Here is a 16,702-nt window from a genome sequence, read left to right on the forward strand (position 1 = left end):
ACATTAAACAAACATCACAGCCGTTGCTGATAACACTGAGGCTGCTGTCAAGTGTAGAATCCTCTCTTCAAAAAAAAGCTTGTGACCATTTTGTATGGCTTGTCTGGAAATGTCTGTAAATCTTGTCTTAGTAAAATATTTTTTTGTTATTCTACTTTACCATCGTAGTTTATTTTACTGTGTTTATTTCATTTTCCTAATGTGACAATTGTATTTAAAAACCGAAACTGATAAAACATTCTGTTTTGGTCTGAATGGCAAGAGGTGGCTTTTGCTAGCTTCTTTTCACTGACTCAAATTTAAGATACCACTGGAGTATTTTTAAGCTGGCCCTGAGCATATGTAAAGCATCAGTACATTTTTTTTACCGCCTAGAAATTTGAAACGAACGTGTGTTGTCTGATTAGCTAGACGATCACTGGTGTCTTGCCATGTCTGAAAATTACTGTACGTGAGAGTCACAGCGGAGCAACAATATGACCTACCTTGTGTGTGACTTCCACATGTTGTGGCGCATTTGTGACAGGTATTTGGGTTATGACCTTTTTCTTAGTTCTTGTCTGAAAACCTCATGTGTGACCACTGGAAACACCAATCTGATAATCATCTGGGGTCTACTTAGGCATTTATGAATCTTCCTTACAGACTTGATGAGCAACTGGCTTGCGTAAGTGTCGTCACAAAGGCTTCTTCGTTTGGGAGTACCAAGTCTTCGGTTACGGATTCTTACTTTCACCCTTCTAGTATTGCTATGGTATCTCCTTTTATTCTTTAATTTGATATTCCGTGATTTTTTTCTGCATTGACAGAGTTCCTCCCCCCACGAAACTGTCCTTTCCCACCTCTCTCTCCACATCTAATCCTGATTCTTATTTTTAAGTCACCAATGTAGCCAGTTCTCAGTATGTGAATGTTAACCTGTGGGCTGGAACCCTTTCCTCACAGTTCAAGGTAATGGATATTATAGTCCGTCTGAATTTCCCCCACTCTTATTCTTGTAACTTCTGGAGTTTATTCAGAATGTGGTATATTTACTGTGCTCCTACGTAAGACGAAAAATTATCTATTAAAATTACATTTTCAACATTAAAAAAAAACTGACACAGGAGTTGCAACTTGATCAGAAACATAAATCCCACGCTAGCCAGTGTGACGTTTTTCTTCTGATTTAGGGGAATTCTGACCCCTCAGGAGAAGACGTAATCCCTGCCACTAGGGAAGCAAGAGACTGTATCTTTAGGAAGGTTTTGGTGGTCAACTATGAATAAGGTCATTTTATTCCTTTGAGATCTCTTAAGCCAGGAGTTGAAAACTGAAATATATACAGGGGCTATATAAGTAAGTAAAACAGGTAGATAAGAATGATGGTGAATTGCATGGTGTACGACTCAGCTAAAGAGGAAAAACTTCAACTTGGTTCCCGCTAACTAATGCCAAGCAGGAATGGAGGCTCGGTTCAGACGTTCCCATTAACACTCAGAGTATGGCTTTTCACATCAAATAATCTGGACAACTAGTTCAAATTTTAAAAACACACAAAAAGAGCTAAACGAAATATAACTGTGAGTCAATTGAGACCTGTGATTGTATTCACAACCCTGTTTGGTTTCTTTATGATTCTGGACAGTACAATATTAAAGAGGAGAAGGTTTGTGTTCTTACATTGTGGGGCAGCAAGTAAAAGACATGAAAGGACACTATCTCAGACGATAGCCAGTCTTAGCTGGTGCACGACTGCAAGAGATATGAGTAGGTAGTAGCAGCTGTAAGAGGGAAGACGAACGATGAATGAGTCTCTAGGACTAGCATCAAGGAAAGGAAAGAGACAGTGACTTACACAGGATAAATAGCCCTGGGACATGTGGTTTCTCTTATACCACAATATTGATTTTAAGACAAACAAACATAAATACTTTATATAAGTCTATCACATTATAATAAAAAGTATGTATAATTAACACTACATACTCGAAGGCATGAGTTAATAAATACACCTGTAGTATAGGTGAATACTTTATTAAACAGTTAGTATGTCTTTACAATTTATACAAGTTAACTTTGGAAGTAGAAAGAACCAATTATGTAGCTATGTTTGACCAGTTATGGAATCAGCTTAGCACATAGTCTTCAGGGTTGATGTTGCTAGATCACCATTATACCAATTAATAAAAGAAAGTTATTCCTGGGAATATACCCAGGAGAGGATGTAGTGACTTTAAACCTTTATCTCAATTCACTGGTCCACGAGTCATTTAACTTTTTATCAGGAAGCAGGATATGCATACGCATAGTAAATTATTCAGAACAGAATTATGTTCCAAATAAACACTGAATTTGGTCTGAAATTAAAGTTATACAACAACTTTTTAGGTGATACTATAATAAAAGATCCTATTTTTGAAAATTAAAAAATGTATAGAATATTATGAAGAGACTGAGTAACGCATAAATTATACTTACAATCCATAGGAAGAATTGACTGCCAGGCTGGTTATTTGTTGTGGTGGTTCTCCACCCACCCATACCAACTGAATAACTAGTTCTGTCTGATATCCTGGAGACTGTTTAAGTGGCGAATTTTTAACTCTGCAATAAAGGAAAACATGTTACCTTTTAACCTATCTTCAATATCTTATTAGCCTATATAATTATAGAGCCATGCATGAATACCTATACAAAAAATAACATTTTATATAAAATTGTACTAGATATTTAAAAATCAGAACCCTGTCCTCTAGGAGTATTTAATCTAGTTGGAGATCAAACATGTACATAGTTTAAAAAAAAAAAGAAAGAAAAAATCGCATCTAAGTTCCACATGTCGGGGAGGCACCCAGGGGGAAGGACGAAAGGGAGCAGTGGGCAGGGATGGGAGGGAGAGATGAGAGAAGGGCAGGGAGGGTTGGGGAAAAGAATGAGAAGCAGCAGCAACCCAGGAACAAAGAGGAAAAAAATTCAAGTTTTAAAAGTAGACTTAAAACTTAAAAATATGATTTAACTAAATGAAAACTGGCCAAAACCAAAACAAGTTAAAGAACAAATTTAAAAAGAAATGTGAGCAATTTATTTTTGTGACACTTTTACTAAAAAAAAAAAAAAAAAAAAAAAAATCTACTTTGACTTTAAGGTGAGAACATTTGTGATTACACAACCTCTTCCTCCAATAACTGCTCTTGTAAAACATATGCAAAGCTTGGTTACTTCAAGAAGTCTTGAGCATTCTGCCCTGGAGTGACAATGTATGAAAGCAGGACAGCAGAAAGAACCTTTCTGAATCGCTTAGTTGGTTAATTCTAACAAAGAAGACCACAATACCTGACCTTTTGCTGCAATATTGCTAGACTCACTCTAGGTAAGAAAAGGGTCAGTGTGTTGTGCAAATCTCAGGGTAAATGTGAATCACTGAGGGTACCCTAATATGAATTAAGTTACAGTCACTTATGCCTGTGCAAAGTCTGCAAGGCAATAATACGCTCAGAACTGCAGACTGAATGAGGCAGTTCTGATTGTTCTCAGGAAAATATACACTATTTGGCTGCAGCTGTCCATCTCAAGAGATAGGAATAAAGACTAAGTAGTAATTCAAGAGACAGCCTCTGTTGACACAGCATAAGCAGGAGTCTGAGTGTGCTATTCCTCCCTGTGTGAATCAGGTGAGGCTCAGGGAAGTGTCCACCTTTCCTCTGGCATGTTTATTATGTACATTAGAACAGATTCTCAAGAGCAGGAATAGCCATTGGGAGACAATTTTAAAAGTGCATATGTGGGCACATTTAAGACTGAAGTGATGAAGGCACACAGAACTCAAAGAATTCTTATTTTATCCAGTATGAGCAAAAAAAAGTTCTTGAACAAAAATAAGCCAGCCAAACCTGTGGCACAATCCTCAACTGGTAAAAAATTAGAACCCAGATGAAGAAATGACAGAATATGTAAAATTTAAAAATACAAAATGGGGAGTGGGTGTTACGTGTTATGTCTACAATGGTACATGCAACTTATTTTAATGTTTTCGCTATATGTAAATCAATTTATTTTATTTTTTAAGATAAGGGGTTGAACCTTTATAAAAAGTTCCTTCATTTGTACAAATGTATTTTAAACATCCTGATAATGTTGGAGGCTCTGCAGTTTCAAAATGACTGTCTGTTTGGACAAATACCCTGTAAAAGCACAATTAAAATACTTAAATAAATACAAAATTTTATTGGTAAAAGCAGTAAACCAAATAGCTGCTTTAAAAATGTTTCTTCAAAAAAAAGCAATTATGTACAAAGGAATTTTGTATAAATAAAAACAAGAATCTCGGTATTAGTTATTATTTAAAATCTATTTAGTTCTATTTCTTATTTTTAAAAATTAGTTTTGGAATTATGGACTAAAATAATGGGAAATCGATAAATAAATATATTTACCTGAAGATTAATAAAAGGAAAAAAAATGCCTGTGATTAAAAAAAGTCACTAGTAAATACGAATATGTGCATTCTAGACAAAAATCTCGAAAAATGTTACTAAAAAACCTCAAAGACAAATTGTATTTCATATGTTTATAAAAATTAAAAAGCTGGAGAAACACACATTAAAATCAGAAGAAAAGGCATTAATGGAAATTTTACAAATTTAACTTTAAAGTACACTGAATAAGTGAACAAAAGGGAAGAATAAAGAATTTTGTACTTCCAAGTCTCATTCTAGCTAAACATGGCCAGAACTATAGCAAAAAGGAGGTTTGTATATATGTTCAAGAAAGAAGGCGGGGCAGGGTTGAGAGAGAAGGCAGGTAAGGGGAAGAGAGGGAAGAGAAGGGGAGAAATTTGAGATCTTTCTGAGAAAAGTAGCTGCTTAACTTCAGCACTAAAATTTTTAGATCAGATCAGAGTTTCTCGCCTTTGGCACCACTGGCATTTTGAACTAGGTAACTATTTGTGGTGGGGCACTGTCCTCTGCACTGTAGGATGTTTAGCATCACCCCTGGCCTCTAATGCACTAGATGCCAGCAGCACCCCATTCTCCCCGGTATACAACTAGTATCTTCAGACACTGCCAAATGTATCCCAAGGAGCAAAATCATCCCCATTTGACAACCACTGGCACAGAACACAAAATCTCAAATTTATGCAAGCATATACAGGAGATTTTTTAAAATCTATACATTTTAAATAATTCTGATATAAACAATCTGCCCTGTCCTCAGGGTGAATGTACTCTTGGCTACACAGGCATTCTCCACAGCCATTGCTGAACTATTCACCAATAGCAGGGATTCTAGCAGGTCTAGAGCAAAGCAGAGCAAAGCCGTTTCTTTAACAAATGCAAACTGTCCTCTTATTACCCTCCCTACCGTGAGTCTACTCTACAGTCTGGCTGTTGTCTCCACCTCTTTTACTGAATTTCTTTGACATTTTCCACAACCACTTTTCAGTCATTACCCTGACTTCTCTGTAAATGTAATACTTTTAATCACAGTCTTTATGAAATTCTTCAATGATTTTAACTCTTCCCTCGTTTTATTTCTCTGACATATTTTAGGTTCATGCTCTTTGAAAATCGACCCATGAAAATAAAATTGGACAGAAAAAGAAAAACTTTATCCAATTTATTCCTGTATAAAAACAAAATGTATTCAAATCTGGAAGAGTATAATAAAGGCATTTAAATAATAATAATGTGGTGCTAGAGAAGACTCAGAAAAATACAAGAAAATGACTACAGAACAAGTGAATCTCTAAAATATATATATAAAAAAAGAATTTTCAGAAGGGTAGAAAGCAGTCTAAACATCTATTTCATCCGCCTATAAATTCAGACTAAAAAATAGATATAGAGGAAAGATCCATGCTGGTCTACTCGTATGTTTAAAGATCAGATTTTAGGACTTTATGGGCAAAGTCATGAAATGCAGTCATATTCCTCTTGATGCCACAGAAAAATAAGTTGAATCAATCACAGCAAAACACAGAAAGAGATGTTCTTATACCATTTTACTCCATTACAGAAAATTGTTGCTGTAGCTTTACTAATGCTTATATTTTATCTAAAAGACAATTTCCAAAACATTTGTATTTTTTTATAACTTACTTTAAACAAGGGACATTATCACGAAGCCCATCAGAAGAACTGCTACTGGTGGAGGGATGAGACTGGGGAGGAATGGGCTGAGGATTGGCGCCCCCCACTGGTGTTGGCAAAGGTGGTGCCTGTTCACCCTCTGGGGTCTCCACATCATTTATCTCATACAACAATCGAACTTCAAGCATCTGTCATAAAAGTAAGACAGCTTAACTACACCAGTATCTACTGTTTATTTTATTACAGTTTATACCCATATATGTACACTTTGGTGGAAAGAACATTTTTAAAGGTGAAAATTCAGCAAGATTTCTAAAGGTAAGGATTTAGCAAAGAAAAACGATGTTTCTGAGTCAGCTTTTTAAAAATAATGTGTACGTGTGTGAGTAGTCACACACACACGCATTATAATTTTAGAATTTATGACACTCCTATTAATATCAAATTAGAATACGCTCAGACTCATATTAGCTTTCTTCAAATAAAACTTACACGATGTATTTAAAGATTTAAATGTTCAGTAAGAAGACATACATAAAAATGTTATTTTTACAAAAAAAAGATGGCAATGTAAATACTGAGGCGTTTTTAAAAATTCTAGATAAAACTGACTGCAAATATTATCTTCTAAATAATATAAAAACTTTAAAATGTCAGACATCTGACATTGAAAATAACTAATAGACTATTACCGGAATGACTTCTGTAATCACTTCTTGTTTGCTGAATCTATAAATAATGACATGAGCTGAAACTCCAGCTATGCACAGCATTCTACTTTCTGGACACCAGGAGATGATCTGAATGGCATACGGATCTTCATCTACAATGTCTGTGTTTGGCCTGTCATCTTTATTTCTTGACTTTTCAAAGACTTTAGCTGTCTTTAGTTTATATAATACTTGTAGAGTTACTAGAAAAAATACATGTTAGATAATTTAATACAAAATGAACAAATATAAGGTAATACTTAGTCATACTATGTAAGGAAATAGCCTATATTTATTTGAACCACATTTTATTCCTAGGTCTACATTTCTCTCTTATACTTTTAGATAATGCACTCACTGTACTCATTGGCCAAAATAAAGTACATTCATTATATTTATTTAAAAAAAAAACAATCACCATCATCATGAATTTATAGAATCAAAAAGAGTAACAGTTTTGTAAAAAAGTATAAATTTAATAAAGAACATATTTTGCTTTCTAAAATGATTTTTTAATATTTTCTCTACAAAAGGCACCAGGATGAAATATAAAACATCCTGATTTGAATGGATTCTGAATGCTTTCTATGTATGTTTTGTAAATATTTGCCATTTAAAGAACTGGATTCTGAATGCTTTCTATGTATGTTTTGTAAATATTTGCCATTTAAAGAATTCTTTCCTTTTTCTATTATATAACCACTATATATATATATATAATAGCAATATATATATTTCAAAAAGCAACACAAATTATATATATATTTCAAAATAGACAACACAAATTTTGTGACTTAATTTTAGAATAAATTTTAGCATATTTTAATATGTTTGTATTCTACAAATTTCTGTTGATTTGAAACATATTCCTTCGTCTCCTCTCTGATTTAGGAAAAGAAGGTTTAAAGAAATTTTGAAGGATTCAAGCACTTCTATTGAGAACTCTTCTTGATTTACTAATGAGTATACTGAAAAATATCTTTAATCTATTAAAAATGCTAAACACACATATTTGATACATTTAATAAGTATTAAATGTATAGCCTCCAAATTTCAAATTAAATTTTGATACAGGTTGTATAAAAGCAATGATTCTATAACATAGCAAATAATATCCAAAATACTTACTTGCAGAAGCATCCCAGAACTTAACTGACCCATCAGCATGCCTGTGAAAAGCAAATGAGTTAAGAATGTGATGAAAAAAAATTACATTTTTTTCCTTTTTAAATAGCAATTAAATATTGATATTTAAAAAGGTAGTCACCAAAATGAGGAAAAAGATAAAATTTAGAATAAATTGGCATGTTCCAGGAAATAACTTATTTCTTATTATATCAGCATAAAGCAAAGCATTATCTGCCCCATTAACTTATGTTCATGTAGTCTTAATTATTAGCTATTATTGATTTATTTGGTAGAAACTTCTACTTACCCTGTAATAATTATTTCTGGGTAACTCTGAGCACCCAAGCCCCAATTACCTCCATTGATGGGCCATTCCTATAAGAAGAGATTATTATATAAAGTAACTTCCAAGCAGGCCACACATCTTCACATACATGACAACAGTAAATAGGTTGATTATCAAAACTTTTCTAAAGATATTTTGTTTCCAAAAAGAATTTTCTATATATTTTCTCTAGAAAAGGTATCAACATTATCAAACATTCCAAGGTGATGAATATAAAATACTGATGTATTAATGTAACATTAAATATGAAAACTCATGTTCAATACCTTTTTGCTGTAACCTTGACGTTTCTGTCTAGCTCCAACAGAATAAAGTGCGGGAATAAGGTCCACAGGACAATCAGCAAAATATTCGCAACATGTAACAGGGGATTCATGTATACTCAAAGGGTAGGGATTTTCAAATATAGGATATCTTTAAAAAACAGGAAAAGAAAAATATTTATTAGTTTAACAAATTATTACCTATGATTAATACATAAAAACAAATGTCTTAAAATATTTATAGCTTTGAAAAGAAAAAAATTTTCAAGCTTGATTACTTTAAAGTTAACACCCTTTGAAGATCCATGTAACATACTATCTAAATTCATATCTTAACTCTTAGGACAGTATGCTCTTCTCTATGAAATTTCAGAAATTACATACATTCCACCACAGAGATTCAACAGATTTAATTTATTCAAATATGTAAAAAAAAGACATCTTTATAATGACAGTTGTACAATTAGAATAGTAAACAGAAAAGCTGCAGTTGGAACTACATACCATGTTCTACATGAGACAAATGCTTTATATATATTTATCTAATTTATTTCCTGCATTAAACTTATAATACAGGCATTTTACTGAAGAACAAAGACAGAGAGAGTAATGTGCTACAAGCATGCCAACTAGAAGCAGCACAATTAAAACTGTGTTCTTAACCATTACGCTATAATGTTCTCGATGAACAGATACCTAATCTTTATATCAGTTGAGCTAATACAAATTTTCAATTCTTTTTTTCTCCATCAGTGTAATGCCTAGTGCAATATTTAATCTAGAAATGCTCTGTTTTAGTGGTAATGTAAGTAAAATTCCATCTTAAATATTTTCTAGATATGAAATTATATTAAATAAAGCAAAATATGCTTTTGAAAATCATAAAATTAATTAAAATCCTAACTAAATATACAATGATATTTCTTTTCTGGTTCTAAAGTTTTTAGAATTGAGAATGGTTACTTTAAAATATCTAGAAAACCAGAAACTAGCTAAAAAAAGTCCAAAAAGTTCAGAATGGCTAATCTGCAAAAATTAGATATCTTGATCATCCTACTATTGACAATAATTAAAAAGTTAAGGGAGAAAATATTCAGAGAAGTCCTTTCTGCACTTCAAAATGACTCAACTGTCATCACTCCCTCCTCAATCACACATAAAAAAACACATGACAAAACAAAAACAAAAACATGCATTTAAAAAATAGCAGACAACTTTTTTCTTTTTATAAACACAGTTTATAATTCTTAGCTCAATTATTCTACTAGCATTACACACTTAACTGATACATTTGCTAAATAAAACGCCTAGTCACAGGTACTTACACAGTATTTTCTTTAACTTAAATATATCTTAGTACAAAACACATGTGAAAAGTCTATTCGAAAACTTACCTAGGTAAAAAAATATATGATCGTATTAAGAATAAGTTATTCTATGACTGTTATTTAGAAATAACGTTTCAAAATTCTTTTGTTCCACAATGGTATTGTTATTTTCAAACAAAACAAAGCAAAACAAAACCAATTGATTATTACAAGTAGCACATGCTAAGTTGATATGAATTTAAAAATGACTTGAAATAAGGGAAATAATATTGCTCACTTATACTTCGGGTTTTCCTAATTGCAGTACTATGCACATTTTGGATCAGATAATTACTGTGGGGAACTGGCCTGTGGCACTGCGGATGTTTAGCAGCATCCCTGTTCGCCACCACTAGATGGCAGTAGCATTGCCTCCTCTCAATAAGTGTCTGCAGAGACAATGCCAAATATCTCCTGAAGGACGACATTGGCCCCCAATTGAGAAATACTGAAATATTGAATGGGTAAACTCATATTTAATGATTATCTCTCAGGAGATACAAATAGATAATATAATGTTCTTCTATTCAAAGAATTTTTAAGTAAACATATCAGTAAACGTATCATCGATGTTAGAAAAAGCAGAACATGGCAAAAGCATAAAAAGTTACAAAGGAGTTACGGTGGAAATTTACATATGAGATATGATATAGCTGGTTACGAGAGGATAGGAAAACCTAGAAGAGGAAAAGAAGGCTGACTTTGAAAGTTATATGGATTTTTTACAGCAGTGAAGCAAGTGGAATGTTTCAGCTGCTGAGAACTATACAAGAAAGAACATGGAAGTGTGATGTTTGCTTTACACCCAACTCAGTTTTTCTAGGGAATAAGGCACCTGCAAGAAGACAAGCGAGAAAACAGGTTGGAAAGGTACCCTGAATTCCTACTGTGTAGAGTAGCAGGCTGAGAAAGTGTTTTTAAATTAAAAAAAAAAAAAAATACACAATAGAGAACGAGAGCAGTTTAAGGAGCGAAACAAGATTGGTGCTATATGTAAAATTAATCTGACAATGGTATTCACGACACACTACGACAGAGAGAATTTGCTGGAGAAACTACAACAGCTCGTCTACAGGTAAACTGTGATGGGATCGACTTTGGGCCTGCTGATTTTGTGTGCCCCAAGGGTATCTTGCAAGTATCAGGTTGAATCGCATAAAATTTCAGAAATTCCACAAAATTTGACCTAAAAAATAGAAGTTCTATTTGATCAGCATAATAGAGAACTTTTGCAGGTAATCAGAAATGTGCACCTGGAACTCTAAAAAGAGGTCAAGGTTATAAATATAAACACAGCGTTTTCTAAGAAATGAAACTGCCCACCCTATGCTAAAAAGAATACTTTTTCACCACATATGAAAATAATCGCCTACTAATTTTTATTTCTTACCCATTTTGTGCAAGATCTATAAGTACTAAATCCTTTTCTAGAAGAACAACCACAGCATATGGTTCTTGAAAATCTGGAATTGGAAAATAATATATGAACAACTGTTTCAAATATGCAAGAGGACAGCAAATTAAATGAACTTTTTTTGCTTGGTTTTCATTTTATTTTGTTCCATTCTTTCAAGTATTTAATCTCATCTTGCACTTCATATAATATAAGGCTAGTATGTTTTAAATGAGATAAATGTATATAATAACTCTTACAAAGCTATTTCAGTTTTACAAGCATAAGTAAGACAAGAAGCTCATAGTAGCTTCTGTGAGCTTCTTGTCTTACATGAACAACCCAAAATTTTAAAACATGAACAACCCAAATTTTAAATCTGAATAGCCGTAAGAACAACTCTCATTCATTATTGGAGCTCATAGGAACTCAATGGAGTACCATTATAATATTACAATCTCTTTTTTAGTTATTTTATATGTTCCTGCTAATTACAAAATACATGAAATCTTTACATCTCAATTAGCTTCAAATGAAGAAAGATCCAGATTTAAATTCTTCATGAAATATTATATGCTAGTTGTGATGGTTAATTTTATGTGTCAAGTTGGTTAGACCATGGTGCCGAGTTTGGTCAAACACAAGTCTAGCTATTGCTGTGAAGGTATGTTTTAGATGAGATTGACAGTTAAATCCATAGATGATGAGTAAAGCAGATTTTCCTAGATAATGTGGTTGGGCCCCATCCAATCAACCCATCTTTGCCCAAAGAGCAAAGACTGAGGTTTTTCTGAAAAAGAAGCAATTCTGCCTCAAGAAGCCAACACAGAAACCTGCCTGAGTTTCCACCCTTAAGAATTCAGACTGAAGACTGTGACATCAACTCTTCCTTGAATTTTCAGTCTGTAGGACTGCTTTATAAATTTTATATTTATCAGTTCCCACAATTGCATGAACCAAGTCCTTAAATTCTATCTAGATCTATCTACCAGGGGTTGTGTTTTTCTGGAGAACCTTGATTAATACAATAGTATTTTACAGAATTTTAAAATGTTTCTTGATATGGACAGTTCAATCTTTCAAAGGCACTTACTACTAAAATATAATATTAAACAGATAAAGTGTATTAAACAAAATTAACTTCCGAAATAAAATCTGCGAAGTTATGAAGGCAGCATCTCCTCCCAGAAGAATGAGCACAAGGAAACTACTCAGGTAACATATTCTTTGTTCTATATAATGGACATCTATAGAGAGTGAGTGAGTTTTAAAGGTGCAGAACTTACCATTGGGGTACGGTGTTTCACACAGTGTTAGAAAATCAACAATTGAATAGTCCATTTCTAGTACAGCAGTACTTTTCCCATGCATAACTGTGAGGCAAGGTCTTCTTCCTACAGTATCATATGACAAACCTCCTGATAATATAATAAAAGGTTCCCTGGAAATAAAATGCATAGTAAGGTTTACAAATAGTATGGTGGAGACTATTTTCTTGCTATAGCATAAATTTTTTATTTAGTGAAATAATCAAATCTTAAATTCTAACATTTTTATGCATCAAGTAATTGAATATTTGCATGTGGATTTTTAAATTGCATTAAGTAAGACACAGGTGAATTCTTGAAAATTAACCTATAATAAGAATGAACACTGACCACACTTGAATCTTATAACTCCTGTTGGTCCCTAAATTTTTTTCCTTTATCTTCTTTATACTGTTGTCAAAAAATTCTCTGTGGGCTTCTGCTGAGAAGTCTCTTAGGTGGATTGCCTTTATTTCCAATCCTAATAATCAAGCTCTCTCAAGAGAAGTTACAAGAGAGAACGTTAATGCCCTAAGGCATCCATTGTACGTAATGAATTAACTTCTCACTGATACAATGAAAATGTACTAGCTACAAACACCCTGGAGAAAACTGAGAAAATAGTCACCCGAATGATTTTCTGCAGGGCTTAATTCTCTCATGGAAACTTGGCTGGATGCTCTCAACCCACAGCTCCCATGCACACCTATCAGCTGCCAGCTTGCCAAGTCTAATTAGTTCTACAACTCTATCTCCCCATTAGACATTATTAAATTTAATGATTTATCTAGACTCACTTCTTAAAACTGCATATCTGAATATGCGAATGAGAAGACACTAAGTATCTTTTCATGTTTTGGTTTATGTATTTCTTTATCTTTGACTTGCGTATTCATGTTTTTTGTCCATGTTTTTACTGGATTAGTAATCCTTTTTTAATTGGTTTGTAAGAGTTCTTTGCACTATAAGGAAATTAGTTCTTGATCTGCCATATGTGTCTTCTCATTTGTTGGTGGGGAAGTTATTTGTGGTACATTTATATAGATGATTTAAAAAGTTATTTGTGGTATATTATACAGATGATTTAAAATATTCTGTATATGATTTTCTTAAATCTTTTCACTTGTGATTTTTAGGCAGTTTCTTAATGCTTACTCTATGGCCGGTATATCTATCTTCCTCCTCTTCACATCTAGTATGAGCAATATGTAATGATATGTAATAGTTAAAAGTGCTAGTTCTGGATCTAAATGGACTGCATTTTTAATCTTAGCTCTGGTTTTACTTTCTGCATGATCTCGGACAAGGTAGTTAACCTCTCTGTGACTAGCTTCTGCAACTATAAAATGGAGAGAGTGATAAGTACCTACCAAACTATGATTACTGAATTAACATATGTGAATCACTGGGGTCAATACTGGGCACACACTACAGTCAAAGTAAGAATTACCTACTGTTGTCATCATCATAAAATAATCATTCTCACTCATTGTGAAAACTTTCCTTCTTGTGATATGTAGGAAAAAAAATTAAAACTTCTAAATAATATTCATTTTTATCTAAAACAATAAGCTCTACTGAAATTTACTTAGAGAAGTAATAGTACTATAGGTGTATAATTTATAAGTAAATATAAATATGAGGTCAAATAACTCAATTGTTTTTCATATTTAAACATTTTATCTATCTACAATATCTCAAATAATGAGTATATATGTGGTTATGTGTACAGTATTTTCTTATTTAAAACTACATCTTCATGTATCTGTTTTCTTTGCTTTATGGTTTTTTTCATAGCATTTGTTGCTAAAATGAATTTGTTTTGCTTGTTGTTTTTCTCATGAAAATGTAAGCTCCATAAGGACAAGGCGTTTTGTCAGTTTTGTTCATTGTTATATCCAAAACAGCACTTTGTAGGTAAATAAAGGAATTAATAGAAATGTATGTTATCCTAATCACTGTCTACTTTCTTATCATTTAGATTTTTTTTTTTACCACTAATCTAATTTGGGTAATATTACTGTTTCAGCTATGTGACAGTAACCAGAACTTAAAATTTTTCCTGAAGAGAACTAAACCCATACATTCATTGTTTCGATTTCCTAGCATACTATGATTATTATGTCTGTGCTCAGAAAAGATATTTGATTCTCTTCCACTTTTTGTCACCTATATTGAATAAACAATATATTTCCTCTCTTCTGTACTTTGAAATACAGCATACAACTGAACTAAAATACTAGGGAAGAAGGGTGAGGAGTCCAACAACTTGTACAGAGTGGGAAGCTCAGGCAAGGTATTTTATATGTACTATTTCAAAAATAGTCTGATAGGTGTGTTTTTACATAGAGCCAACTTAAAAAAAAAAGCTATTGTTAATATAAGAAGCATGAATAGGTAGATGCTGAGCTAAACATTACCGAATTAAATTTCCATGGAGCTACTGAGAATGCCAGGTAGATGACCAGTTATTAGACAGTTTAACTGTTAACATAGTATTACATAAGACCATTAAAATTAAGTTTATTTTCAAAAGGCAACTAAATGTTCAGTGGCCTTGTAAATCGACTGTACTTTCTCAAATGTAGGAGAAAAAATATGCAATTAAAAAATAAATAAGGATAAGAATTAGTTTGAAAGAAATATCGAGGTAAGAGTTTTCATAATAATGAAAGTTTCCCAAATCCAGCAATAAATGCATGCATATATATTTTTTCCTTTTATGTGCTCTTTTTAAAAAATCATCTAAGTTTGCCAAGCAGGAATCACCTGCCCTCTCTGCACTCCAACAGGTTTGATCTTTTTCATTATAATGACTCAAACCTTGATGAGTAAATAGTAATGACATAAATATTTTACAAGGAGAAATTAGTCATAAACAAAATAATAAAGTTAAATATTTTTAACACTAGACAGTGAAATTATAATATTCAAGTCTTTAGTGGCATTTAGATTTACATTAAAAGTTCTAGAGAGCTAGACTATTTCTAAGTAATATGTGATTTATGGAGGTGTAGAATCTATTTTTTTTAAATAAAAGTTGGCCTTTCGTATGTTATTATAAGGTCTAGAGGTAATTTTATTCCATTACTTTAAGTGGAATTTAAGTAGAACTCCTATTAATGACGTTAGGTATTCCCCAAGATCCTCATTTTTGAAGATATCAGGTTAGGAAGGTGTTAATTTGGACATTTCCTAATTTTGAAAGTCCTTTTAAAGAGGCTAGACACTTCATATATGCTTTCCGCTTCTGATTAACTTCCCCAGGCTGACCTTAATAACTTTGGCTGAAGCTGTTTCCATAAGAAGCATTCCTTACTGAAAGTAGGAGCTTCTACCCAGAAAGCCATTTGTATAACCAATTTGCTCAACTTGGTTCCATAACACTACCCATTCATTCACTTGATTATTTTTTTGAGCACCTGTATCCCTAAAAATAAAACACTGCTCTCATGTCTAGTCTAGACAAATAGTAAGCATACTATGGTAAGTGTTATGAGGAAAATAAAACAAGATAGAGAGATGGGCTGCCTGTGAGGGAGGGGCTCGAGGGGTAACTGTAAGTCTCAGTGGTCAGGAAAGACCTGAAGTAATGACAGATGAGCTGGACCGGAATGAAGAAAAGCCAGCCATTCGAAGATCTCGGGCTTGGGGGAAAGGGATGTACATTCTGAGGCAGCAAGAATAACCACTGCAAAGACCCCAAGTTAGGAATGAGCCTGGTGGACTTGAGAAACTAAAACGCCAGCGTGGCTGCAACACAGCGAGTCAAGTAACACACAGTAATATATGACACAGCCCCAGATCTTGAGGACACATCCTGTTCACTCTATTAGGATCTCAAGCACATGTCTCCTCCATCTCATTTCCACAATTACTTTAGTTCTAGCCCCAATAACCTGCAGCTTATATTATTACAATAGCATTTGTACAAGCTGTTCACTGCCTGAGATATAATTCCCCTCATTTTCTGTTTGGGTAATTCTTATTTCTCCTTTAAAACCGAGTCCAATCATTATCTCCTCAGGAAAACCTCTTCCGGCCCACCCACCCTGAATGAGTTGATGCCCTTCCTGTATTCCTCAGCACCCTCGTCAGCATTTCCCACACTTAGTTG

At 33.2% G+C, this 16,702-nt stretch overlaps 1 protein-coding gene across 6 annotated transcripts in view; it reads right to left on the reverse strand.

Annotated features, from left to right (window-relative positions):
• The window catches only part of STXBP5 (syntaxin binding protein 5), a 150,989-nt gene that overhangs the window by 48,911 nt on the left and 85,376 nt on the right, over nucleotides 1-16,702 (reverse strand). For all 6 annotated transcript variants that reach the window (XM_039846957.1, XM_039846953.1, XM_039846952.1 and 3 more), the window contains exons 10-17: nucleotides 12,565-12,719; nucleotides 11,276-11,348; nucleotides 8,522-8,669; nucleotides 8,217-8,284; nucleotides 7,910-7,950; nucleotides 6,764-6,984; nucleotides 6,081-6,259; nucleotides 2,461-2,586 (exon numbers count right to left, since the gene is read on the reverse strand). In XM_039846957.1, coding sequence (XP_039702891.1) covers nucleotides 2,461-2,586; nucleotides 6,081-6,259; nucleotides 6,764-6,984; nucleotides 7,910-7,950; nucleotides 8,217-8,284; nucleotides 8,522-8,669; nucleotides 11,276-11,348; nucleotides 12,565-12,719 — 1,011 coding nt within the window. The remainder of the gene's footprint in view (nucleotides 1-2,460; nucleotides 2,587-6,080; nucleotides 6,260-6,763; nucleotides 6,985-7,909; nucleotides 7,951-8,216; nucleotides 8,285-8,521; nucleotides 8,670-11,275; nucleotides 11,349-12,564; nucleotides 12,720-16,702) is intronic.

This window comes from Pteropus medius, unplaced genomic scaffold (genome assembly GCF_902729225.1).
Source record: "Pteropus medius unplaced genomic scaffold, Ma_sr-lr_union100, whole genome shotgun sequence".
NCBI lineage: Eukaryota > Metazoa > Chordata > Mammalia > Chiroptera > Pteropodidae > Pteropus > Pteropus medius.